The sequence below is a fragment of the Corvus cornix genome, chromosome 8 (assembly GCF_000738735.6).
Source record: "Corvus cornix cornix isolate S_Up_H32 chromosome 8, ASM73873v5, whole genome shotgun sequence".
NCBI lineage: Eukaryota > Metazoa > Chordata > Aves > Passeriformes > Corvidae > Corvus > Corvus cornix.
The window spans coordinates 29,923,544-29,951,381 of NC_046338.1; the positions used below are offsets into that span (position 1 = coordinate 29,923,544).

At 44.1% G+C, this 27,838-nt stretch overlaps 1 protein-coding gene and 1 long non-coding RNA gene across 11 annotated transcripts in view; one reads left to right on the plus strand and one right to left on the minus strand.

The window, feature by feature from the left end:
• Positions 1-27,838, plus strand: part of RABGAP1L (RAB GTPase activating protein 1 like) — a 243,198-nt gene that overhangs the window by 181,061 nt on the left and 34,299 nt on the right. Inside the window, exon 1 of one of the 10 annotated variants that reach the window (XM_039556024.1) lies at positions 20,469-20,719. The exons of 8 other annotated variants lie outside the window; for them this stretch is intronic. Coding sequence is in view for 1 of the 2 variants with exons in the window: in XM_010406333.4 (XP_010404635.1) it covers positions 23,682-23,792 (111 nt within the window). In the remaining variant the exon portion in view is untranslated. Of the gene's footprint in view, positions 1-20,468; positions 20,720-21,732; positions 23,793-27,838 lie in introns of those variants that run through there. One more of the 10 variants, XM_010406333.4, reaches the window with a different exon arrangement.
• On the minus strand, positions 39-12,761 carry LOC109145591. Its single transcript, XR_005602493.1, has 3 exons — positions 12,722-12,761; positions 8,410-8,511; positions 39-2,898 (listed from the first exon to the last, which is right to left on the minus strand). It is a non-coding gene; the product is annotated as an uncharacterized LOC109145591 (long non-coding RNA).

Sequence of the window (27,838 nt, forward strand, 5' to 3'; positions counted from 1 at the left end):
TCATGTCTATCTTTCTTTCAGGAGTAGATCTGCAAATACAAAGAAAAAAGCTGCTATTAAATGACATTTCTCTGTAGAATTTGCTAGGGAATGTCTTTTTCAGTTAAGAATTATTTTTGGTGGTTATTGATCAAGTCTGAATTTTGATCATTTACCAGTAAGGAAATCACTGGGAACATCAGTGGAATTAGAATTAACAGTAGTGTTTTCCTACAGAGCTTGCTGGGTCATATTCCACTGTTAAAGAGCATTTTGAACTAATTCATACTATGAAATAATACGGCCTGGATATGTAATCATAGAAGGATTTTTATGCTTTGGGGAGGGGATTTTTTTACTTTGCTAATTTTTCTGTCTTTACAAGAGTTTTCAGAAGTTTTTCTGTGTCTCTGGAAGGCCAATTTGATAAGTGAATGAATGAAGGAACCCTCTTCTAGGTTTCATGAAGGCTAATTCTAATGCTACTATTTTATGAAAACATCTGGCAAATTCTTCATACTCACAACATCTGCCTCAGTTGCCTTTTACATCTTGTAATGCAGTTTCTCTTGCACTGATCCGTGTCTGTCCTAAAGCAGTTTTAACAACCTTGGATTTTAATAGAGGAGTCCTACCATCTTTGTTCTTACACCTGACTTCAGGCAGCTGAGGTATGGAACAGGGGAAAGTCTCACTGGGAGATCTACTCCATGTGAAAATTTCCTGGATCATCAGTTTTCAGGTGAATTCAGGGAGTTGTGCCCGTTCCTCCGTGACTATCCCGTGGCATTTGGAAATGGAGCAGAGCTGACGTTCAGAATGGGTTCCATTGCAGCTCTGGAAGTGCTGTGAGGTTGAGTGTACCAGATGGATAGTGGGGACATCCTAGGAATTCCCTGTGGGATGTCACCCCTTGTGCCCAGGGAAGGTGAGGTGAACACGTGGGATGAGATATACAGGAACCTGCAGGGAAGGTTGTTCCATCGTGGGGCAGCATCTGTAATGACACCTTCTTTCACCTGGCTCAGGCACTACAGTGACTCCTGGTCTCATGTTTCACCATCCTCAGCAGCAGGAAAGATCTCAAATACTGAACTTCTTCAAAGAGAAGCTTCTCCCTAACCACGTCAGTCTCCCCTCTGGACGGTATTGGGCCCCCAGCAGCATTATGAGATCGCTGCTCTCAGCACCTTCAATGAGAGGAGAGAACGGCCCTGAGTAAAAACGGTGCCTTTCCCAGTGCAAAGCAAACACACGTTTTTGTCACCTCTCACTGCACTGACAAGGCTGTCGATCCCACCTGGGTGCACCCACAGCTGGAGCTGGCACCAGGGCCATGGATAATAGCAGAGTCAAGGAGAACTGGCTACAGTAGCAGGAGCTGTGCTAAGCTTGTTCTCATTTCAGAATTGTTCCTTTTTGACATTTAAAACAGGTTTACTTTATAATGTTGCCATTTAAATGTTTTCAATTCAAAGTGGTGATTTGAAGTTCACACCTTACTGATGTGGATGACTGACTTGCTTCACACCTCTGTTGATCTTCTGTCTGGAAGTGATTTTTTAAAGGCATGGTTTCGCTCATATATTGATTTACGTGAGTTTCAATGGATAGGATTAAAAATAGCTGGTTTGCTCTCTCGCTTATCTCTGTATGTGTGTATTTATCCAGATACTTGGGAATCTTGCTATCGTGGTAAGACAACACAAATGCAATGGAAAAGCAAAGGAGGTAAATGCAGAAAGGCCCTGAAACTGCTCAAGCGTTGGTTCTACCAGTGTTGTGTGTATTTGATCTTCCAGTATAAAGGACAGGTTAAAAATTGCTCATTTATCAACTTCTTAAGAAAAGGCCAAACCAAATGGACAAGGATTTGGTTTAGATCTGTAGAAAATCGTGCTCATGCCCTGTATGCAATTTCTTATTAAAAGCCAATGATCAATTCCCTTATTATGTCTGTGCTGTTATCTCTGAAGTGCAGATCCAATTGTCCTGCTGACGAGGGTCATGTTTTTTAATGCCTCTCCTGTTTGCAGCTCCAGCTTCCTTCTTTCTGCTTGGCTTTGTGGTGTGGGGCACCACAACGAGCTGGCACCTGGAAATCAGATTAAAGTGCCTGCAGTGGAGTTGGACAGTTAAATGTGATTGTAATCTTGGTAATGAGTGTTAACACCATAGAAAGGAATGTTGTTAATTTAAAACAGTTTCAACTTGAAATGCTTATTTATTTTAACTTATAAGACTTATTTAATATTCCAGTGAGCAGCCCAGTAGTGAGGCTATATTTTCATGGTGTTTAAGCATTAGTAAAACTGTTCAGTTATTTTAATTTGTTTGCTTGGTTTGGTTTTTTTTCATTTGCAGTGAGTTGGTGCTGTAAGGGACATCAGGTATGTCGTTAATTCTTTATCAATGGGAAAAGAATAGGATTTTATTATTAATAGTTAAGTATAATCACATTTTAACAATCTAAAGTAGCTCTGCAACCTAATTGAGTACAAATATTTTGGTGTCTTTGTATCAGTCACTACTTGACATATGTAGTTGTGAGCAGTGGCATCAACCACAGCAGTGTTGCAGGTAAGGGTCTTCAAAGAACTGTAAAGGTCTGAGGTGCAAAAGTTGATAGAAACATTTATTGTCTCTGTCCTCTGCAGTTGTATCACTTGACCCAAATTATCGGTGGTTTCGTTCAGCAAGGGAAGGGGGGCACCTGCAAGCTGCGCCGTGGTTCAGCAGACCACCTGAATCCGCTGTGTTCACCTTGGTGCCATCAGGAGTCAGGGCTTTGCCGTATGACAGAGCTGTTTCTGTTCCAAATGGAAGCAGAGAAGCATCCTCAGGTGGCCTTTTGGCTTGAGCTTCTTGAATCTGGTGCTTTCCCCCTGGATGAATAACAGCTGCTTTCCATCCTTGATTCTGAAAATAGTACAGAGAGCAAGAGATGAAGGTGGCAGGGAGTCACACTGTTTGACAGCTCTGTCTTGCGGCACCTTTGCCAGTACGTGTCTAAAATAACTCAGCTCTAGAAGTAAGAGGAGGTGAACCTTTTTCCCCAGCTGAACTTGAATGCCAGGTGCAGGTTAGCTGGAGCATTGACTCCTGTCACCTGTGAGGTGACACATTAAAATTTCTTACAAAAAGTTTTCTACCTGCTGTGGTCTGTGTGTTGAGCAGTAGCGGTGTCTGGAGTTCCTATTGACAGCACAGTGCTCATCTTAGTTTTTTAGATGAGGTCTCAACTCTCTCTTTCTTTGGAGGAAACAAACCCAGTGACTGATTTTCCCAAAGAATGCCTTGAGTTTGGCTACAAAGAAAGCCTGTCATGATGATGCCTGGCAGGTTTGCAGTACCTGTTATTCTCCCACTAAGGTGGTGTCCCTTTTGAAGACACTCCCATGATGCAGAAGAGGCTGTAGAGGAAGAATAAATGTATCCCAGGATCAGCACTTACAACCATTATTAAAAGGAACAAACCCACGGGATTTTATATTTTGTGAAGAAAGAGATGTAGGTAAAAGTACAGATGCAGAAATGCCTGGAAACAAGCTCTGCACCCCATATTTATTCTGGTAAAGCGTTCCTTGATACTGACTTAAGCATCAGCAAAACTGTTGAGACTTAAGATGGCAAAATCTCCCTGGAGGTGGAAATTCCTTTGTGCTCCTCTTGGATATCTTTCAGGCAGTCCAGTCTGAGGGAGCAGGTAGCAGCTTGGCAGTAATCAGCATGGTAATTCTGAGGAAATGTGTTTTTTCATATGCAAAAGACACCGGGGCCAAGGCACGACCCTTGCCAGCCAAAGTTTTGGTGTTGTCTATGACCCTGAAAAACACTATATCTTTATTTTTTAGAACTCAGCTCCTGTGACCTGAGAAACTCTGTATTCTTTCCTCTGAACAGCAGAGGAAGAAGCTCTGTTGTCTACTGGGAGTTCAGGGCACCCACAGAGAATTACCTTTTGCTTCTTAAGTCTGTAAATCTTAGAATACATGCATTGGGAAGCGATTGCATTTAGGCAAAAAAATTCAAGCTGCCTTTTGTCTTTTTTGATCAGCCTTTATGGTATGTGTCCTTCTCAGAAATACTGTGGTTATTTTATTCCTGCAGATGTTACAGAATTAAAAATAAAAAGTTTTTAGAAACAGTCAGGAGTGCAGTTTGGTGTGGTTGCCCAGAGAAGCTGTGGCTGCCCCATCCCTGGAAGAGCTCAAGGCCAGGCTGGGCAGGGCTTGGAGCAAGCTAGTCTAGTGGAAGGTGTCCCTGCCCATGGCAGAGGGGTGGAACAAGATGAGATTTAAGCTCCCTTCCAGCTCAAACCATTCTGTGATTCTGCTCTCTGATTCTCTGCTGCAGAAAGCTCCGATAATCCAGAGCTAATGGTAAATGCATGCAGTGACTTGGCGGAAAAAAGCAGTGATTCGCTTTCAGTGCAGCACAGAGAACAGTTGGGATGGGACTTTGGTTTCATTTCATTTGTTTTTTGACAAATTAAATGAGGTGACAAATTCTGAAGCACTGTGCTATGCTGAGACCTAGAGCTAAACTTGTAAAAATAATTGGGAGGAGAAGGAAAAGAAAAGGCAAAGCCTAGCAGTTTTTTTCCCTTATTTCCCCCAGGGCTTTTGCAAATAAACAGAAGAGGCACTGGGGGCAGTGTCTTCAGGCATTTTTGCTGGTGTTTGATTTCTCAGGCACCTGCACTTGGATTTATTTCTCTGCTTTGAAAATGAGGGAACAAACAAAACCAAGTACAGAAGACGGTGTCTGCATTTCATAAATGCAGAGCTCTGCAGGGACAGCAGCTTTTAGAGCTGAAGGTCTTATTAATAACTTGCCATTACAATCCCCGGGCATTGTTTTTGGCATTATTGACACTGTTGGAAATTAAATTCAGCAAGTAGTTACTTGGCTGTTCTCTAAGCAGTGTGCAGCTACTGGAGCAGGACTGTACCTGGGTGCTTTATAAGGGCAATATTCACATTTTTAGGATCTCCTGACTGCTTTGCTTCAGGATTCTCTGGTTTCCTGCAGTTAATTGGTTTTATTTTCAGCGTATTGTAGCCTTGTTTCTCTTGTGGAGATTGAGTAGGATGGCAAATATAGTGTTACATTGTTTATATTGTTACAGTTGGTTATGTTTGGGCAAAAGCAGATTACATCTGACTGGTAAACAGAGGAGAGGAGCTGTCAGAGGCTTTGGAGAATCCAGGTGAAATGCTACAGGGAAACATCACAGTATATTTATCTCCATTTGTGGAGATGTTCCATTCTGTTAAAGAACAGCAGTGTGCTAGTTTACTCTTCCACAGGTATTTAAACACTAGTGTGGTGTTTGGCTGTCTCATATTGCTGAAACCCTACATAATTCCTCTGTAAATCATTATTTTTCATGCAATGCAGTGAACACCTGGGCAGGGAGGTGCCAACCAATTACTACACCAGGCTGCAGAAGTTCAGTGCTGTTCCAGCTGTTTCAGGGCTGCAGCCCTCAGGTGCACTGAGGAGTTGTGGTAACCAGGGTGCAGGAGCATGACAGGTTCCTTCTCCTCTTTGCTCTCACTTCCCCACCTTCCTTGTATCCACTACAAAAACTCAAAGGATGGGAGGAAGTTGAAAGCATTATTATGGGTCTGTTCACTGGGAGGCCTTGACCATGTGCCTCATTGTTCTATCCAGTTCTTCAAGCAGCAGATGAAGATCAGGCCTCATTGTGTTGCCTTATCTGTCTGATATTCTTTCAACTTCCTTTGCTTAATTAATTAATGCAATTTCCTGGACAATAATTTTTAACCAAAATTTGATACTGCAAGTTAGTCAAAAGCCATGAAAAAACAGAAAGTCTCATCTCCACGTTATTCGTCAGCAGAATAATGGTATAAATGCAGAAATCTGGAGAGGAACTGTTTACAAGGGCATGGAGTGACAGGACAAGAGGCAATGGCTTCAAACTGAGAGTAGATTTAGATTGGATATTGGAAAGGAATTCTTCCCTGTGACGGTGGTGAGGCCCTGGCACAGGGTGCCCAGAGAAGCTGTGCATGCCCCATCCCTGGAAGTGTTCAAGGCCAGGCTGGACAGGGCTTGGAGTGGCCTGGGATGGTGGAAGGTGTCCCTGCCCGTGGCACAGGATTGAAACAAGGTGGGCTTTAAGGTCCCTTCCAACCCAAACCATTTTGTGATTCTGTGTTAATAAATAATCTCTTAAAAGTGGAAGTATAGGCATGAATTCAGTGTGCACTCATGGCTTGGGGCCAGAGTGCCAGCTTAAATCACTCAGTTACTGTGACAACAGAGCTGCAAAATCATCAGCTTCAGCAGTCCCCCAGCCCTGCAGCTGCACATGGCACCAGCCTGGAGAGTCCTCCTCACTGCTTCCCCACGTAAGAAAGACAGGTGTGTGTTTGCTGACACACATGCACACACACGCTGGGGCTGGCGTCACTTGAAGAGGGAGGCTCAGAGCTTAATGCCTCGACCTCTGGGAAAAAGCAGTTAATCTGTAGCTGAAGTTCTTCAGTGTCACATGGTTGTCTGAACAACTCCTTTTTTAATCTCAGCAATCCTTTGGTTAACCCATAGCTTAGAGCACAAGATCAATGACCTTATTGTGCATCCTTGCAAGGAACAATTTCATGGCAGTGTGAGTAAGCCACCGGATGGTGCCACCTGGGACATTCCATCTCTTTGTGCAGCAGGGAATATTGATTCTGTTTTGGCTCATCAGGAGCAGTGGGAAGGACTGGAAAAGGGATCAGGTCTTTGGTTCCTCACTGCCTAACAAGGGTGCCATATTCCATTTGCTCCTGCACATCCCAAGGCACCTGTTGCCAGCAGCTGGATTGAATAATGTTTTTGCTGTCTGGGAAACTGCTCCCCTACCTCAGGCTCATTTCTTTTCCCACTGTCAGTGACACACAAAAACTTTATTGTCAGGCTGTTTCTTTTGATGATTTTGCAATCTACCAGACCTGTCAGAAATGGGGAAAAAATTCCATCACCTTGTCACCACTGCATTACTTTCAAATGTTAAACAGTCCTGAAGACAGTAAGTGCGATGTCTTTCCTCGTGAGGCTGCAGTGAAAGGGAGTTCTCTCGCTGAAAGGAGCTGTATTTTGGTGCCAGAGAATACAGATCCCAGCACACAGTTTTCTTCATTCTTGCTGCTTGTCCAGACTGTCATACTCGTGTAAGCTTGCATGGACACAAATCCTGTTGCTTTAAGTAGCAGCAGGAAGCTCTGAGGCAAATTTTGCCCCTGTTTTTCCTGTAATGCAAAGTGAAATGTAGGTTTGTGTTGTAATGAACTTCCTTCAAGAGAACTTGCTTAGTTTTTCCATTTTCTAAGCATGTGGAGCAGGGCATGTTCCTTCTGCAGGAGGAAGGACATGGTAGGAAAGGAGCATCTTCCTCGGCACAGTTTGTGTTTCCCAGAATTCTGACAAGGGGTTCTGAAAAGGCAATGACTCTCTAGCCCAGGGAAATCTGTTTTAGCCATAGGGGGTTTTTTTGTCCCAGTATGCACCAGAGCCATCTTCTCCAGCCAACATGACAAATCCAAGTGCTTCAAGACTTGATAAAAACACTTCTGGTCAGGGCCAGTGGTGTAAAGAGGACGAAAGCACTGCCTGGGCTTGGTGACCCTGGAAAACGTCCAGCCCTGCTCTCTGATAGCAGAGGAATTCCCAACCTGAAGTGTAAGTGCTCATCCCAGGTTCAGCACTAATTGCTGAGGGGAACTGGGAGCACGGCTGGTTGTGGGCCACACCAGAGCCCATCTCGTGTTCTGCTGCTCTCATCCATCTCTCTCCATCAGGCAGCATCTCCTCCGGTGGCCGAGTCTCTAATGGAAAGGAGCTGCACATTCGTAGAGCCAGCACTGGGCTGGGAGCTCACACAGGGGCTTGTTGGCAACCCAGGCTCCCCAGGGAACAGCCAAGAGTCCCTCTCTACTTGCCTTTAATCTTCCTTTATTGTGATATCCACAAAATGTCAGCAGTGATCCTGTCTGGCAGAAGGACTTTGCCCACACAGTGTTTGCAGGGTCCCCATTTAAACAGCAGAACTACTTACCCATGTAACTTGTGGATTTTCAACCTTTGATCCATCATGCAGGAATATGACTATACAAGATTATATACTGACACCAGCATTTGGGGAAAAACTGCTGCAAAGGTGGAAAAGCCAGAAGTGTTCAAGTCCCTGATGTAAGGGGTTTCACACATCCATACTCACTGATGAGGGCTCCAGTAAAACAAGCACCTGTTGTAAGGTTACATGGGTCTGGGTTTTGTATTTGTTTCCTTTTTGTTGCTCTTATGATATAAAGTGAATTGTAAGGATTAGGAAGAGAATAAATACATCTATGCTCTGGGAGGCTTCTCAGAAAGATCGGTAATCATGGCTCTTAATTTTTTAATGTGCCTTACCTTGCACTAATGGACTTACACCAGCACTTTATGCTGAAGGCAAATTTGTTGCTGTTAGAAAAGGAGGCTTGTCTGCTCCAGGAGTGTAAGAACATACAGCACCTGTAATGGAGGAAAGTAGTAAGCTTTTATTCTTGTGACCTTGTCCAAATAGGATGTAATTACAATATAATTCAATTCTGACAGTCTGGAAACCATGGCAGTTGACATAAAGTGACATTTCAGGAGAAATAGGGCATGTGTTTTAGTCCATCTTCTCTTTCAGACTCCTAAGCATTATTGATGCTATTTGCTCTTCCTGCTTCCCTTGCTCCACTCTTAATACACGCTCAGAGCACAAGATTCTGGAAGATGTGCTCATAATTAACCTTGTAAACAAAATCCGGTGTGGTGGAGAGTGATGTGAGCTGGTTGCTGTATGCCTGGGATATTTGTGTTGATACAGCAGTATTTTTTAATCTCCTTGGAGAGATTAAATCCTGGCATGCACACCTTCAAGGACTTGTTCAGGAAAGCAGAGAATAAAATTCCGTTTGAATTTTGATGTGGTCTTTGGTTCTTGTGACCTAAACCAAGACTCTCCTCCTTGACGGATTTTGCTCAGGCTCAGGGAGCATTAACAGTTCCACCAGATGCTTGACTCTGCAAACACCCCAGAGACAGATGTGTCACAGCAGGATTTTGTCATCCCTCATTCAGAGGAGGAAAAGCTGGAGCTGTGAGTGCAGGCACAAACAACTCCAGCCTGCTAAAAGGAAAAGTGCCAAGGTATTTTCCACCTATGTGCTTCTCTAGCACCGGAATCACATTATACCCAATTAACTCTTGTAGCATATAGGTTGTTTTGTGTGCACTAGGAATATCTCAGTTATCTCTGTGTGTGTCTCTCCTCTGAGACTGCTCGTTACACCTTTGATGAGTCACTTAATAGGCTCATTAAGGAAATGGAGGGTATCTCATCTAAGTGTTCCCTCACTGAGCCACAGTCGCCTTCCTTTCAACCCCAGACAAAGAGGGAAACAAAGTATTGCCAAATGCATCTCTGCGTGCAGCTCCCAAGGACATAGAAATCTTTTCTAAAGTTGCAAGGATTGAAAGCAGCCATCCTGCTCTATCATGTATAATTTCCTGCCGTTGGAACTGGGGATGGCTTCTAAACCTTCCACCTCAGTTACAGGAAGGATTAAGTGCTGTGATAGGGCACCAAGGAGAATAAAATTCAGGTGAGAAGTTTCCCTGCTCCATAGTAAATTCGGTTCACTCGTAGCCCTCAGATGGTTTTCACTGTTGCTGAAGTGCCACACAAATACAAGTTATCTGTAAATAAGGAGTAAAATGAGTTATCACTGCTCTGTGTGTGTATAAAGCAGGGGGCAAGGCCACTATGTTTTCCTTCTGCTCTTCCTGTTGGATTCCTGGACAAGCCACTTAGCCCCTCTGCTGACCTGACCACCATCCTGCACCACCTTTAAATGGATCATGTGCCACACAGGTCCCTGGTTGTGCCTTGCTGCCAGGATCCAGCTGCCTTTAGCAGTGAAAAAGAATTTACTGGTACACTCAAGGCCCAGATTAGGTGACCCAGAAAAATCTTTCATTCAGAGCTCTCATTTAAGTCCTCCACGAAATGTCCACATGTTGTTCTTGCTGCTCTCATAGCTCAGTTCTCTCTAGTAGCTGCTGTCTACATAATGATCCTCTGTGTCCACATCAGGTTGTTCTGGAAGGTTGGAGAAGCAGTCGGGTTAAGAGGAATTACCTGGCCAGGATGTGGATTTGTATTGCTGAGATTCAGTTACCTAAAGATTCACAGGGTGCACATTCCTTTTGTGAATGCAGAGATGGCATGGAGATAAAACCTGAGCCTGCACTGTTGGGGAAATGTGTTAGGTAACTGCCACGGAAAATGTGTTCTATGGTCAGCTCCCCTACCATAGCCAGGGGAGTCCGACAGAATTGGGTTTTGAGCTATTTAAGATCGTTAATAAGTAATTAACCCAGGAGGTGACTGTAACAGACATCATTTTAATCAAGATTGAATTATTGGTTTCCCAGGCATGCTCTGGAATTTATCAGTTTGCTGGCAGGACGAAGCCTCTCAGTCACATGAATTAACAATCCCTGCACTGAGGAGCCCCTCCAAAAGGATGCCCACAGGATCAGATTCACCAGTTACTTCTTTCCTCACTGCTGCCAGGAAAAGGCCACCTCCCCACATTTCCATTCAATTTGTCTTTTGCTGAAAAGATGCTGATTTCATGCTCTTTTACCCTGCAGCAGCTAGCCTGTTGCTAAGCGACCTGCAAGATACTGAAGAGGCCAGGGTCTGGGTGCTTTTCCTCAGCCTGCTCCTATTCTTACTTATTTATTTATTTATGCATCTTATTTACATAGCTAAACAGATTTCTTCCCTACCACAGGAGCAGAGAGCCACAAGCCTCCAGGTTGCACCAGGGAGCCTTGACCTGCATAGCTGCTTGTCTTCCCTCCAGCACCATCCTCTGCCCTCGTTCTCCCTGGTGCTCCTGTTTATCAGCTGAGCAAACTTGTCAGGATATTCGTTGAGCTGGAGTGGCATCCAGGAGTGTAATGGAAGTACATTTTAAAGGCATAGCTGGCCATGGACTGTGTTTGGTCACAACAGTCCTTGATGGAAATAAAAAGGGTCAGAACAAAGAAGGCTTTAAGCCATTTTTCTGCGTACTTTATTTCTGGCTGCTTTAATTTCAGCAGTGTCTGCATTCCAGGCTTCTTGTAGCCTGACCAGCTCTGCCAAGAGTGAGAAGATGGTTATCCTTCCCTGCTCAGCAGTGCTGGGAAGAGCCCTGCTGTACAGGCAGTTCTGCAGGACCAACTGCATTTTTGTAGGGTGGCGTTGGGATCCCAGCCAGGGCACAGCTTTGCCTGAAATCGTATCCACAGCAGAGCAGGTTGCTGATGGAGTGTGTGGTGCACAGATAAACGGGCAGAGCGTTCGTAGTGGCTGCACGTGGATAGCGGAATAGAGCAGAGGTGTAATAAGGATGTTACTGTGCCATTTGTTCCAGGTGTGCTCCCAAAACCACAGAAGCTGGAAGTGCTCGGTGTGCTCTGTTACATCCTGCATTGCCCAGAGAACCTCCTTGCCAAGCAAACAATCAATAGCACTGATATGAGTCACTTCTCACAAGCAAGAAAGCATTAAGCAGGAATACTGTACCGCAGCCTGGCTGTGTTTGTCCTGTTTGTTTGTCTTTGGTGAAAGAACCACCACACTCCTCAGTAAAAACTTCAGAGACAATTCAGAGCCTCTCAGAAGCTCCAGTATTTTGCACTTCCTGCACAATACTCTAGCTTGAGAAAGAGGGGAGTGAATCCTATAGAGATTTATTTGGAACAAACGGGGACCAAACTGTTCTTTCCCCCTTGTAGTGGTTTGGTCCAAAATACTCATTACTGTTTATCTGCTGTGAGATAAGAATTAGGAGAAATGCAAAGCAGGCACCAAACTTGAAAGACTATAAAGAAGTTTATTAACAGACCTAAAAGAAGAAAAAAAAAATTATACCACCTTCAGAACTCTCCTCCTCCCCCCACCTTCCTCTCCCTTCTCCCACTGACAATGTAAAAAGACAACCCTTGAGATGTTCAGTCTGTTTACCACTGCCATAATAACCTTGTTCAGTCCATTTAGAAAAAGAAGTCTCTTCTTGCTCATGCTATGAAAACAGTATCACAACGAGACAGCCGCCCACTTCCAAATATTGTTCAGTCCATTTAGGAAGAGGAGTCTCTCTGCCTGCGTGTGAGTCCTTTTCCCCGACTTGCAGCTTTTCCCGCAACTGCTTTCAAGGGTCCACTCTTGAAGTTTTTGGGGTACAGTTTTAAGGCTGAGCCGTTCAGAAACAAAAACAGAGGCCCTTCTCCTTCCGTGGGAGCAAAGGGTCTTCCTCATCTTCATCGTTAGGACTATCTCTAGGAGCATCTCTAGTGACTGAGGTTTTCTCCTTTCCCGTTTGGAGCAAAAGTCCTCATCTGGTCCATCTCTAGGGACTGAGGTTTTCTCCTTTCCCATTTAGAGCAAAAGTCCTCATCTGGTTCATCTCTCCCTGTCCAAACTTCTCATGAAATTACAGCTGCGGCAGCATCTGCCTATCTCAGCGCAGGTGCTTCTGCTCGCGAGTTGAACACTCCACCCCCCAGATCTTCATGAAATTACAACAGGATACTCTGATATATCATAGCTTCACAACAGAATTTCAGCTTTAAGCATCTCCTCTCTCTCTTCCCTCAGGTTTTCAGCTCTTCACAGCAATAAAAGGGTTAATCTCACCTCGGCCTTGCAGCTTTGCAGCTGGAATGTTGAATTTTTCTTATCGCAGTGGAGAGGGGGGAGAGCCGAGCCGCTCCGGCTGCCCACGGCAAGGCAGTGGGGGGGGTTCCACGGCTGGAACAGGCCCATGGCTCCAGGATGGCCGTGGCCCGGCCTGACCTGGCCCAAGCAGGGCCTGGCCGGGCCCGCTGGCCCCCACTCGGGCCCTGCAGCCACCTGTGCCAGTGCCGGAAACGAGAGAGAGCTTGGGGCGGAGTTTGCCTATTCTTAAATGTGGATAACAGAGGTGATCACAACTTTAAGTGGCTCAGAGAATTGTCCATATTCAAACTGGCCAGCTGATAGGTTCTATCAGTTCCCAGAGGAAACTGTAAGCACCCCTTAGCAAGGATGTCCCTTCGGGACTATGCTTGCTAACCTATGACACCCCTATTTCCTTTTTGTATCAGGAAGCAGAGCCAGCATTCATGAGCTGAGTCTCTGGACTATACTTCTTCCATGGATGTTGCCTTTTGGGCCTCTCCTTACAGCCTTTGGCTGCACTAACTGACAGCTTTGTCTAACTGCTGTAGTTTTCATTGTGGAATTCTTTCTGCTAAGAAAATCATTTTTCTGCTCTGATGATCCAGCCATTACCTGACTCTCTCTGGAGAAGAACAGAGAGAGAAGGACATGAACACTTGGGTTTGAACATACAGTCCTGCAGAACAGGGGTTGTGCAAAAGGCCAGATGTAAATTTTTTTACATCAAAGTGAGATGAGGAAGGTGATGTTTTAAGTGTAGATTGAATTTTCCTCTTATTTACTTTAAGCATTCAATTACCTATTTGGAAAGCTCAATTATATCTGAGTGGCTTGGCATGCTCATGGTCTATTCTCGTTTTTCAAAATAGACTCTTGGTCTTGTGATTTAACACACGTCTGTCACTGGGGTGCCCACTTCTTTACACCTGGAGGGGTGCTGATTGTAAAACCTTTGCTGCCCAGTGGCTCCGTGTACTTTTTTAATACGGTTGAGATTTCACAAGCCCAGCTGTGCTGTTTGTGTCAGCTGTAGGTTTTGGTGCCATAGTTCACCCAGAGCTCAGGTGTTCTGGCAGGTGGGGAAGTTACCTCATGTATTCTCTCAGCTGAGGTGTGAACAAAGCACAGGAGACTTGGTACCAGCCTGAATGCCCAGGAATAACTTCTACTGCCCTGTACCTGTTTTTCAGGTACATTTGAAAAGATGAGTTGACAGATCTTTATTTCCTTAGTTGAAGATAGGAAGAAAAGGATCTTTCCTATGGTGAGATGTCAGACATTTAGGGAACAGGAGATGATTTAACATCTTGAATTACACCCAGAAGCAGACAAGTGGCTGGGATGGGTGAGGATCTCTGCATTTCTCATTCTGGCTCTTCCCACCTGACATAGTCAGCTGTCACTCTAGAACTTTCAGAGCTCTGGCAAAATGTGAGGAGGTCTGCAGTGTCAAAAAAGGGCAAAGTGAACCTGAGCTGGCATGGGCACTGCAGGAGACACGGCTGCCCCATGCCTGTGCTGATCACTGATCTGTGTGGCCAACTCTTGTTCTCCCTTTGGTGGCAGTGAGCCCAGCCAGCTCTCTAGACCCTGAAGTCCTGTAACTCTGAAAGATTCAAGAAGAGCACAAGAATGCAAACAACACTGATAAACAGAGCACCAGTTGTGCATTCTTAATGGAAAAATTGAGAAAAAAAAAAGTGAGAATAAAATCATAGTATTGCCCAACAAAATATCCTGGATGTTTTGCAATGCACTGCTGATAAGGGATGGCCAAAGGCAGTGAGAGACCGAGTTAGGGCGCTCCATCTCCAGCTCACAGGGGGCTTTTTCACTAGCTGTTGTCACATTTAATTAGGAGAGATAAGAAAAATGATTCAGACCTGTTTCTGGTCTTTCTCAATTTCATAGTTCTAACTAGTATCAAGGAAATTACCCTTTTGGTTTTATTTTTTCCTGTGAGATCCCTTTGCCCTCATGTCAGTGCCAAGCGGTGTCAGGGATGTGCTGTATCACAAGTGTCACCAGTGTGACTCATTTGTTTCACTCTCCTTAAAGCTGGGGGTGTCCAGGTAATGTCCTGATACATCAGTTGCCAGTCCCCAGGCAGTTCCAGTCGCAGGAATGTTGCTAAGCCCATGTGTATTTCTCTTGGGTAAAAGTTCTGCAGTGAGAAATATCTATAGAAGAAAGATACTGTGTGGTATTCCAAGAAACAGCCATATATTCTTCATATATTTTTCATCTATGATTCTCTGTCTGAGAAAGGTGATCAAATCCTTCACTGTTTTCAAAGAGTAATTATTTTTAAAAGATGTCCCTGCTCATTGCAACAGGGTTGGACAAGATGACCTTTAAATGTCCTTTCCAAACCATTCTGTGATTCTGTGCTAAAGAGTAATTGGAAACAGAGTTATTCTGTCACAAATGAGAGCAGGCCATCTATAACCTTTCAAACCAATATGTAGGAACCTGGACTTAGATTACATACGATATTCACTGTAGACAGCAATATAGCTTTTCTCCTTCTTCTTAGTTCTTACTATCTTGTGAGTTGGTTTATTTTGCTTCATTGGCTTTCCAAACAGTGAAAGTAATGATGGTGATCATATAAAATATGTACTTTGGAAATACATTAAGGAATTCTATGGCAATAGAAACCTCTTTTTAAAAACTTCTTGTGCAAATAGTTCTAAATTTTATTGCATCCTTTTTTTTTTTTCTTTGTTTGATGGAGTTTTCTTCCTTCAGATCACGCAAAAACTAGCTCTCACTCATTACAGGCACTTCCCTTGCGTTTCTTGCAGAAGGAATTTTGCACAAACACTTCCCCTACATGAAAGACATATTAAAAAAGGAAGTACAGATTAGAACTTCTGGCTCAGTTTTGTTTCTAAATATAGGCCTTTAGCTGGACATTGAGAGGAGTCAACAGGAGCACTGGGAGTGAGGGAGCTTCCAAGGGAGCTCAGCCCTTGCACTGGACCTCAGCTTGAACAGCACTTTGTGCCCAGCCTGAGCACGTGGATACAAGGAGAAAATGTTCTCTTGCCCTGTGGACATCTGTGCTGAGCTGGGCCAATTCCTTATGTTGGTATTTTTTTAGCGAGTGTCTCATTTCTTTCAGCTGTGGAGGCATCATAGTAGTAAGTCTTACAAGACCTATAGTCAAGATTTTAAATAAAAGACAAGCTTGGAATAAGATGAATGGGGAGGATAGAAGAATATATGGAAATAGCTCTGGTCTCTGGTTTCTGAAGAAATACCCGATTATCATGTAGAGCTCTTTGATGACTGGCGGCAGCATTTGCCTTCTCTGCCCCTCCATACATACCATTTGAGATCTTAAAATAAGCTTATTAACAGTCAAATCAAGACAGGGTAATCTTTAAATCACATGTAAATACAGAAGCTTTTCTCTTTGTGGTATATTGAAGCATTAAATGTAGATGCAGATTTTCCCAGTGGGAAACCAGATCAGCACAATTAAGTACTGGAGTAGTTTGTCTCCCAAATCATCTTCTGAGAACAGAACTTCCCTTTCACTGTACTGGATGATGATGAACAGGGATTTAGGGGCAGAGGATTATGTGGAGTTTAGATGAGTGGATGCTACTGGTAGTCTTATACAGCTGATCAGCTTGCACGGTCCTGATCTTCTTTTCTCCTCTGGAGCTGACCGGTGCAAATTCCCAGGGAATTTGTCCAGGGGAGTACAGAGACTTAGCTGCTTTCTGCCTTTCCTAGCAAAAGGGTCTCAGGTCAAATGCCTCCTCTGTATCAGCTGGCTGTTTGTTAGCTTTGCTATCAACAGCTACAGCAAGTGCTGTTCGCTGGACTTTTTTGGGCTGCATTCCATCCTCCGAGTTAATGCCTTGATTTTTAACTCCAGCATTGAGGGGCACGCCGCTCTCCTGGACAGTGTCAGGAGTTTGTACTTTTAATGCAAAATGCATGAACTGATCTCATTTCAGAGTCATCGGGCATGCCTCAGTCTAGACTGTGTCTCACAGTCACACTGACTGCTAAACCTCGGGGAAGGTGCCCGGACTGGTCTGTCCGGTTTAGCCCAGTTTGGCTGACACCATGTGCCATGTCCTGCTCACCCACATCACTTCAGTCTTAATTACTCGTTATCTCATCTTCAGGCAATCATATGGCAGATTTATTTTTTGGTTTGGGAATACACCATTACTGTTGTGCTGTTTCCATATGGAAATGTCTCACCTTTCCCATGAAGCTCCTGTCAGGGTTCCAGCACAGCCAAGGGTGTTGTGGTGAGTTTGTGCACGGCCAGCTCCTGTGGGTTTGATGAGCAGAGGATGTGTCGTGGTCCTGCCTTTTTCTTCCTTTTACTTAACTACAAGAATTTCTCACGGCATCTGGCTCTCCAGCCTTTCATTCTTTCCCCCTTTTTTTCTTGTTCCAAGCTGAAGGCCAGGTGCAAAGTGATAATCAGTAAAGATACTAAAATCTGACATGAAACAGGGCATTTCAGGTCATCTAGGAAAACGTGTCACTGCGCTCTCCCTGTGCAGCTTGGCTGGTTCAGCACTGAAGCAAACTTGACAGACATCAATAATAGCACTCCTTACAGTTTTTCATTTTCCATTAATTTTACCTGCGTTAGTCTTCCTCAGGGATGCAGATAAGGACCATTAACCCCTCTTTGGGGAGGGAATGAAAGATATGGAGAGATGTATCTACCTGGAGAAAGAAAGTCAAGTGTGGGTTTAGAATGAGAAGGCTGGAATCCTGGGCCCTGTGTGAGTCTCTTCATGTGACAGATGTTGCTATTTAATGTGGTGATTAATGTTAATTAGTATCTATTGTTTGCTGATCATGTGCTGCAAGTGAAAAGACAGCAGGCTGTTTGGGTGAAATCCCTGAATCAACCTGTTCTGAGACCAGGCCAGAAATCCATGTAAATCCTTGGAAGTGCAAAGCATCCCTTTACAACTCCTGTGCTAGTTTTCTTGGATAATATGCTTGACCCATTTTTTTTTCTTTTCAATACCAAGTGAAGTGATAAATGCAACAAGTTTAAAGTACATTTCACAGGTAGTGTTGAGTTTATTATGGAATTTAGCTCTAAATGACATTTGTGTGGTCTAAGTGCCACAGAAGCATTATTCAGTTCTTGGATTAGTAGCCCCAGGGAATATCTATCAGAGACACTTGTAGTGGCAAACAGGTTGTTAATGTTTGTCCATTCAGCAGCCGGGGGAGCTGTTGAGGGACCTGTTGGTAGTGATTTGTCTCAGAGGGCACAGGTTCAGGAGACACTGGCCATGGCTGTGGGGCAGGTGTGGGAACGTCCCTGGTACCTGGCCCTGCTCTGCACCCGTCACCACTTCCCTGAGTTGAGGAGTTGAGTTGTTTGTGATGTCTGCTGTCATGGAAGTGGAAGGAGATAAAAAAGGGACCCCAAAGAGAAGGGGTGACACAGGAGACAGGTGGCAGAAGCCTGTTGTTTTTCAGGAAATATGCTCCAAGGCAGATCAGGAATTTCTGCCCGCTCCTTCTGCATGGTTTCTGTAGTGTTCTCTCTGGTCCAAACTAGCCTGGCCCACTCAGAGGGCATTAGGCTGGAAGAGTGTTTGCCTGTTGGGGAGCTCACTGGTACCACCCCCTTGCTTTTCCAAACAGGAAAAAAAAATACCCTATTTTGCCAAAACAAAAGGATGGGGAAAGAGGAAATATGCTCAGCTCAATTGGTTATATTAGGTAAATACAAAGTATGCCCCAAATATCCTGTAAAACCTGTTTTTTCAACAGGTTGGAATTGTTAAAAACTCACACTAAGACTGAATATTCCTTTACTTGATATCAATACTGGCTCAGGGATGTCTGGTTCTTTCCTTGTTCCTCTGTCACCTATCACATCACAGCTCTTTGTGGGGCCAAGCAATAAAATGCACCAATAGGTCAGAGTCCTCTGCTGCCTTTGCCACTGGGAAGACATGAACAAGCAAAAAGTCAACACAACCCTAACCCAGATTCTCAGCAGGCAAGAAGGAAGTTCGTGAAGCAAAATATTTCTGGCAGACAGTTCACATCTGAAGGAAGCCTAGCTGGAGAGAGGAAATAACTTCTGTTGCCCTTAGAAAGTGATAGTGGCAGGATAGGGAAGATGTACGGAAACATAAAAGTAAAAAGGTGAATTTAACAAATTAAAAATCAAAATAGGTTCATGACTTCATTAAAAAAGCTTCAAAATAATCTGGAATGGACTGAGCTGAATAATGAGCATGTACCTGTAGGCTGGTGTCCCAGCTATGCTGCCATTTAATCTTGTTCATGTTTGTGTGGTTTTAGAAATCAAAACGGGCAGATTTATTTTGGGCATGCCTTATTTAGCTGTAGTTCTAAGTTATGTAAAACCTGAAATGAAGAGCAAACTTGACCCAAGCCCTTAAAATTTCAAGTGCTAGTAACCACCTCAGTGAGGAACAGAGCAAAGACACAGAATTAGCTGAGAATATGCTTAAAGATATCCAGGGAGTGAGCTTCAGTAGGCTGGGGAGCGATCGGCTGGGCTGCTCTTCCTGCTTTGGAGCTTTAGGGTGAGGCTGAGAGAGAGTTTTACTTTTTTTCTTTAAAAATCATCTATAGGAACACTGTGGAAGAAAATCCTTATGCAGCAGTTGTTGCATGGAAGCATGAGTAGCTTTCTGTGTGGCATGCAGTGGATTTGGGGAGGCTGGGAGAGGGGAATTTGGGTATTTGGCACCATAAAATGAAGATTCTCAAGTCCTCAGCTCTTCCCTATGGTGGGCTACACAGTTCCATTGAGGGGAAGTGCATTACTGGTGTGTCAGGAATGCCTCAGCAATTCCAGCCACGCTGACCTCTGCCACCACTGGGAGAGCACATTCCCTGGGTCCAGTGGGATGGATTTGCTGGCTTTAAATCTGCAAAAATGAGTTTACAATTGTGCCTGCTTTCAAACCAGGAGCAAGCTAATGGGGAGGATTTACCCCTGTAACTATATGTGCTAAAGCACATTAAGCCCAGATTTTTCCACACATTTGGAGGATTATTTTAGGAGGAACACAGGTGCATACACCCACTTCTTTTGGGAAAAAAAAATAGGCCATGCTAATTTGACATTTTAAATAATAAAAATAAGTCTTGGAGAAGCAATCACTGATCAGTCAGAGCCTGGCAACTGCATTTCTGGAATGGTGCAGGTCATTCCTGCGAGCCACGATGACTTCGCATTCCAGTCTCACGTGGATCCAGAAACACATCTAAAACTGGAACAGAGTTCCAGTTTCTGCCGCTCTCCAATGGTTGGCAAGCCCTTTGTGGGTGAGGAGAGAACAGAACTGTGTGTGTGATCCACAGCGTTTGACTTGATACCAGGTGGTTTTTGCTTGCTGGTTGTGTCTGAAAAAGCCCTTGCTGTGGGTACAGAATTACAAGAAGAGCTGATACTATCATTATTCATTCCCGCTGGGGGAAAAGGACATGTAAACTTACCTTGAAGACTGCCAAATGCCATTCCAAGTGCTCTGAAATGAGTTTTATGTTTCCTTCTCTGAAGACGGCTGTGATCTTCCCGGATTCATTAATGCATGAGAGGCAAATCACAGAAAAGGCCTTTGTGTTCGTGGAGCTGGTGGCAGGAAGGGAGCGCTTACCAAGGAGCTGCACATACCTCACTTCCCTGTCTGTCAGAAGATCCTATCCCTGTCAGATAGCAGCAAGACATTCCTGGGGGTGGAGTGAGAATGAATTTATCTTGGGAGTGAGCAGGATTTTGCTTTGCTAGGAGAGCTGGTTTGCTCAATTCAGGAATTTTCCATTCACTTCTATTAACTACCGGCATATAAATCCCAACAACTGCAATTAGGGCTACTTAGCTTAATAAGTTAACAGCTTTCTGCAGCTGACCTGTCCTTCTGCTGGCTCTCCTCTGTCTTCTGACTGCTTGGTTGCACCGCTTCTCCAGAAATTCCTGCTTTAGAGGTATGCTTTCACAGCTGTGTCGTGGAGGGGGCTGCGTTCCTGTTCCTGGAGGAAGGCTGCTGCAAGGTAGATGTGGTGTTAGACAGAGAAGCGCTCTTTGCCATAAGGAAATATGAACATTCTACATGGTTTTTATTGTCTTTCGGTAGATTATTCATCACTTCAGCACCCAAAAACCCCATCAGAGGGGAAGGCTCTGTGTGGAAGGGCTGGGAGGACTGTGTAGTGTGGCCTGAGGAGGTGGTGAAGGGCACCCCTGCTCGCCCCTTCCCTTCCAGTTCCTCTGGTGTGAGCAGGCTGCGGTTGTGCCTGGGTGGACGTGTTTGCCTTGGTCAGTTTAATTCAAAATATTTAGTTTACCTGGCTTGATAGTTATAATTTTGTGTGCTGATTCAGGGTATAGCACAGGCTGTTAACAGAGATGTAAAATGCAGGTTCATAGGGATTTGCAGGCAGCTCAGCTTCGTTAGCTTGAAACAACTGAAAAACATCCTATTTAGAGAGATGCATCAGCCAATGTCACAAATCAGTTGTTAGTTCTTGGAATTGCTAGTTAGAGCATGCCAAAATTATAAGCCCTTTGTTATGAATAGGTATGAGAATTATTGAACTGATTATACAATAATATGCAGATGTAGTTCTGTTAAATAATTGTAATCTCTTTTTCTAAGAGGAAAAGAAAAAGGTAGATTCGTTCTGGTCCGTAATTCCTTATACATGGAAATGCCTGTTGGCTAAATCAGGGGAGGGGTTCGAGTAGCTACAGCTGTGGAGTATGTTTGATAATTTGCATTCTCCACGTCGTGCCCTTACTGCAGAATTAAACTGGTCTTTCATTAACATGGGAGTGTTTGCTGTTACACCACCTGCTCCCTCCCCTGCGCCTACCTGACTGTTCCAAGGTAATGCCAATCCCTGCTGGGAGCCCCTGGAGCGGGTGCCAGCGGGGTGGGAAGGGACTGTACCTCTGGCAGCAGTTGCCTTTGTCAGCACACGGCGGAGAGAAGAGGCCGGGGAGGGGCCACTCGCAGCCCCACGCTTTGAACTTGCTCTACAAGAAGATACCAAACCCGCCCAAGGCAATGGAGGGGAGGAGGAAGTAGCACTTAAAGGCTTCAGAAAAGCTGAGCCGGGTTTGGCATAGCAGGTATGAATTTTGTATAGGTGACATGGAGAGCCACCTTCTCGTTAGCTGGGCTGGAATCTGAAGTCTTTCTACTGCAGGAATTAATTGGAAAAAAATTGCCTTTGAAGAAAAACAAGGAAAAATTGTACAGTAGGTGCGTTTCAAGGGAAAAATATCCTTCTTCATCCTGCAAGGGTTAAGCATGATCAGAATCTGCTTTAATCTCAAGAGTTTAACCTCAAGTGCTGCATTTTTTTGTTTGCCATAAGCCTATTAGAACTCTCTGTTTCCTAGCAATAACATGTAATTTCCCCCCACTATTTAAGTGGAGGAGATGTTAGGGTTTTAATCCTGCCCGTTACAGCTGTTGCTCAAGTTTCCTATTCAAATGCAAATAGCACCTGGTGCTATTTAGATAGCTGCAATCTTTGATAACGATACTCCAGGAGGAGAGGAAAAAGAAAAGCAAGGTGGGTCTGACTGTTCCTTCTGGAAAGCAAAAGTGTAACCATAGGCCACACCAACCTGCACTGGACATTTCTACCATTTTTGCTGCATCCAGCACAGACTCTTTTTGGAGACGAATGGATGGCTGGAATGATTTCTGTTTCTTGAGCAGGTATGATTTTTCATCAGGAAGAAAAGGCTTCCAAAGAAGATAAAAATGTCGTGGATGGAGTTTTACCTTGCCTGATTGTCCTGAAAGAAGTTTCTTCTGGGATATTTTGTTTGTTTCTTCAAATCCTGTATTGTTTTCTAGATTTTCATTTGTAGTTTTCAGAGTATTGATCCTTAATTATTTTTTTCCGTATTTTTTTCCTTGTGCTGTTTTTGCCCTGTGTCAGATAGATAAAAGAAGTTAGGATAAATGAATTGGAAAGTCAGGAATAATTTGGAAGGCTGCTCCACTATTTAGGATTCACAGACAAGAGATAACGTATTACTCCTTAACTAAAACAAGACCAGTGCCAGATTTAGGTTAAAAACTTTCTTCTGTGGAACATTTTAATTGCATAAATTGTTTTTGTTTCCCTTGTGGAGGTGCAAGTTTATTCAAGAAAGAGCTTCACAGCCTTGTTGAATTTTTCAGGGCTGTTTTACCCTCTATTACATGTGGAAGCTGAAGGATGCTTTTTGGAGGGTTGTGACTTGCTGCTGTCATCTTCCTGCTAAAATCAAAGTATCTACAGGGCACAGAATGCAATTCAGATCTGTGGAAAAGCAAAAGTGAGTGTTTTAAAAGATTTTAAAGGAGAGATTTAGAAACTTGCAGAAAATTTCAAGGAGTGCTTGAAAGAAATCAGCATTACACCAATCTCTGTGAACTTATTATTTAATCCAGAAGCAGCAATTCATTGGAAGGGGAGACTCTGCTGACAGGAATATCAGCTTTCATGGGAGAAGACTGGATATAAAGAATGAACAATTGCTACCAAACTGGAGAAGAACAGCAGTGATTTCAGTGCTGCTGTCAAGCTCTGACAGATCTTTTCTTGTTTAACACTAATCTGTTTTGTCTCCTGTTGTTTCATCTTTGGCCTAATACTGGAATTAAAACAGGTTCCCTGCCTTTCTCCAAGCTTCAGCAAATGCCTTTTGCAAGGCAGGTGTTGGGAGTGTGGGCAGGTGTGCCGTGTGCGCTGCCCGTGATACCAAAGGCACCCTGGAGAGGAAAACCCACACGGGAGCTGATTTGCTGGGTCATGTTTTCTCTCTCACGACACTCCTTCCCCATTAGCGTCTTCAGCTGGGTGTGAACAACTGACACGGAACTGAGCCAAGGTTCAGCCGTGGACTGTGGACCTGCTGAGCCGCTAGCGGCAGCCTGACGGCAAAATGATGGACGAGATCTCCATAGTGGTGGCTTACGATGCCCATGTGTTTGGCCAGCTGTGCGAGGAAGATTTTCTGGCCAATCTGGTGGCAGTCAGCAAGCCCAAAGCTGTGGTAGGTGTTCCTCCTTTGCCAATAATGCTCAAGGTTATACTCTGTCCTGGAGTTAAGTCCTTCTGTCGAAAACATTACTATTTAGTGCCCTTTTTTGTTCTTTAGTTTCTCTTTTTATTACTTAGTTTCTATTTTATTACTTTTTCAGAAAGTTGCTGTCATGCATCGGCAAAATGAAAATGACTTATTTTTGAAGAGATTATTAAAATCTCTTTCTGGGCAGGGGAATTTAGAAGAAGGTGGTTTGCTCAGTAGGGTCATAGTTAAAATAATATTTTTTGCATAATTGAAATAATAATTAAGCCAGCAAATGACTGAACCAATCCAGCTGTAGACTCTTAGAATGTAAGTCAAGAGGTTGGGGTAGATGCTGGTTCTGGGGTGCAGGTACCTTCATCACTAAATCTGAGAGAATCAGTCCCTTCCTTGGGAATGGTGATATTCTATTTTTATACGTTCTGAAATCAGCATAAATATCTGTAAAAACGTATTAGCTGAATGAAATATGCTATTTCTTCATAAATAGCCTGTCTCTTTCTGTAAGTGATCTGTAGAGTGTGGTCATCTCCCTCCGTCATGGAGATCTCAGTGCTTGGAAGGAGCTGCAGGCTCTGAAATTTAGTGCAAAAGTTCATCTTTGGCCTCGGATCCTACAGCTGAGCCCATGTGGGAGCCACAACCCTTTGGGTTGTGCAAGTCAGAGGGAGTGTTTTAAAATAAAAATGTATATATAGGTGTTAAGCTTAACGTGCAAGCAGGTGCAGTTAACATTTCAGGCTAAATACAAATCAACTAATTATTCAGCAGCCCAGGGAAGCGCTCGTGCGCGCAGATTTGGGGCTGGGTGTGTGTTTGTACCCAATCAGTTCCTCTGCTGGGACAAAGGAAGGTGTTCTCAAAAAAGGAAATTTGCTTTATTGTATCTTGTGTAAAGCCTCTCTGTGCTTATTTCCTGCTCGGGTTTTTCTGCCCCTCCATGCGCAGGAGATCTCGGGTGCATGAACTTACTTCCTGCATCTCCTGTAGGATCATTGAATCCCTGGATGTAAACCAGAATCCTGCCCAATCCCTTTTATTATGATGCTTTTTCCTGCCTCTCGCCTTCTTAAGGCCAGAATTTTCAAGGTCCATTACAACAGTTAGACAATAAATCTAGAAATTCAGTATAGACAAAATGGTGCTTTAATATGACCTGGTTGGGGGCTGGGCTCCAAGTAGGCTCTGGGTTAACCAGCATTTCAGGAGTCCCATGCTTTTCCCTTGCTGGGTGTTTTTAAACACGTGGTATCCCTTAATTCACTGTCCAGCCACAGCCTTTCCTCTTGTTCTGCCTTAGCAGATTGCTGTGGCAGCATGTGTTACTTTGCCTGGAAGGCCACAGTAGTATCTCCTTCAGACACGACCTGGTGTTGCAATAGGGTTAACCAGAGCCAGGCACTGGCGGCTCTGGGAGTGTGTCTCAGGATGAGTTTCTTTCAGCAAGGCATGATAAACAGAGGGTTTTCCTGGGAGCCTCCTGCCCTGAACCGCTGATGTGTTCTAGAGCGAGCACTTGCAGTTGCTAAATTAAAATCCCTGTGGTGAGAAGACCTTTCATGGTGGCTTATCTTGTAATTTAAACCTTTGGGAAGTGCTGCCATGACGGGCTCAGCGAGGGCCTCTGTAGGTCTGGGCGCAAGTAATGGGAACTGTGTTGCAGATCTCCAGGTTGCTTTGGATCAGCTGTGAGTGAGCAGGAGAGAGAGGAACTGGCATGGAAAGCACCACATTACATTTCCAGGTGATTTCTGCTGCTCTGAAAATAAGATGAAAAACATTTCTCTATGAAGTAACTACTTATCTCCTAGTAAACAGAGAACAACTGTAGGAGGAAAAGTATTGTTACTTTTATTCAGAAGATCTGACTAATTGACTTTACTGTAAGGGCTTGTTCTGATCAACTCTTTTTTTTTTTTTTTTTTTTTTTCTGGAATCAAAGAGTATGAACATATTTGTGTGTTAACACGGGGCTTTGAGTAGCCTGGTCTAGTGGAAGGTGTCCCTGCCCACAGAAGAGGGTTGGAAAAAGATGGTCTTTAAGGTGCTTTCGACCCAAACTTTTCCAGGATTCCATGTTTCAGTGCATTACGTACTAGTAAAGAAATTAATAAATATGGGTTTTGTTGTGTTTACATAGGAAATACCTAACTGGTTTTTGAAGGATACTAACTAAGCAAATAATGGTGCAAACAACCTCGGGAGGTTTTAAGTGAAGCTCTCCTCAGGATTATGATAGGACTAGACAATGCATGGGAGCCTGCACTATGAAGGAACAGGCCCTGATAACTCAGAAAGTTTCTTTCAGTTCTCTGCTGCTACGTTTAACTGCAGGACAAGCTGACAGTTGGGATAGGTTGGGGCAAATTGTGTTGACTTTGTCACTGTCACGTCACCAGCTGGCACAAAGGTGTGTACTGTACACAAAGGGACATTCTGCAGGAAGGATTTGTGGGTGTTCTGTTTATTCTAAGAGTTCATATTAATAGCAAGGGTATGTTGCAATCTGGGATTCGTCTGTTGGGTTTGCAAAATCCAGTTGCAGTTATTTGGAAAGGTTTTCCTATTATGCTGCTCAGGTTGCAGAGAATAGTTCAAAAAAAATGTCCTGTGAAGACTTTCATTCTGTCGCTGGCATGGTCTTGTTGGAAGGTTTCTGGCATTACAAGTGACTCATTGTAGTTCCTTGGGGTTGTGCAATGGGCCGGATGCACAGGAGTCTCTCTTGCACAGAGAGCCGTCATGACGTGAGGTGACAAAGGGTTAACTCCAAAACCAAAACAGGCCAGGTGATAGCTGTGCAGGTTCCTTGTGCTTTAGGCCAGCCCTGTGACCTTCTGACACAGCCAGTGCCACACAGGTGTGAACTTCTTGGCACAGTCAGAATTACCTGCTGTTGTCCATGTTCATCACTTTCTGGCTGTATTTCTCACTGAAAAGCATAGCAGTGTTTTTATAGTGTTGCTCTGATGCTCATAAACAATCAAACAGGATGTGGATGATCTGAGATTAGGTTTTGCTGAATATGCTTCAAAGCTATGCTGTGTAATAGCAATCCCCCAACATACATTATAATAAAATTAGTCATATTGCAATGTGGCCATGAAATGCAGTTGTTTTCCTGTGTGGTCTTGCTTTCAGGATTTCATGTTGTTCTGAAACTACTTGGCACAGCCTTGGAGAGCAGCATATATAAGTGGGCTGCTGTGTAGTTTGTGCAAGAATTGAGCAGCTTTACTGCGGGGAATTTCAATTCTCAGTTTATCTGCAGAAAACTTGGACTCAAGGGGTTATAAAAATGCTATTCTAAGTGGCATAATCCTCTTAATCCAGAGCTGAAGGACGTTCTTCTGGAAAGCTTCATTGTATTTCCATTTTCCTGCCTGCCTTGCTGTGTTTAGCTCTCTATTCAGGGGAATTATCAGCCATTTCATAGAAAGAATTTGTGGTTACACACTGGCAGACCCTGCCATAAGGATTTTTAAGCTCTCAGCTTCTCATCGAAGCTGAACTGAGGAGGTTTAGAGTGGGTGGGTGAACTGCAAATACTTGGGAGGCCAGGGAGAAGTGCAGTACATAGTCATCCATGGGCTGAAGTCTAACTGGCAGGGAGCTGAACGTTTTTGGGGGTTGATAGTGGGGCTGTGTTTAACATCTTCAGGCCTAGACACTGGAAGAGGATGCACCCTGTTTTGCAGGGGCAGAAACTGGAGGGTAAGTGCTGGGCTGAGAGGAGCTTGCTGAGGTTCAGCAAGTGCAAAGGCAAATGCAAAATCCCATGTAGGATAAACTCCCATCATCTAATGGACTAAATGTCTGGACAGCACGAGTGCAAGCTGGGAGTTGTGGTGGATAACCTCTGCCCTGCAGTGCCCAAGGCTGGCTGTGCACAGACATGTGTCAGGTGAAATCTATCTCACTCCCTGAGTTGCAGTCCTGAGCCCCCACAGAGACCAGGGATATTCACAGGCTAAAGCAAGTGGACTGGAAGACTGACGGGAAGGCAGGGT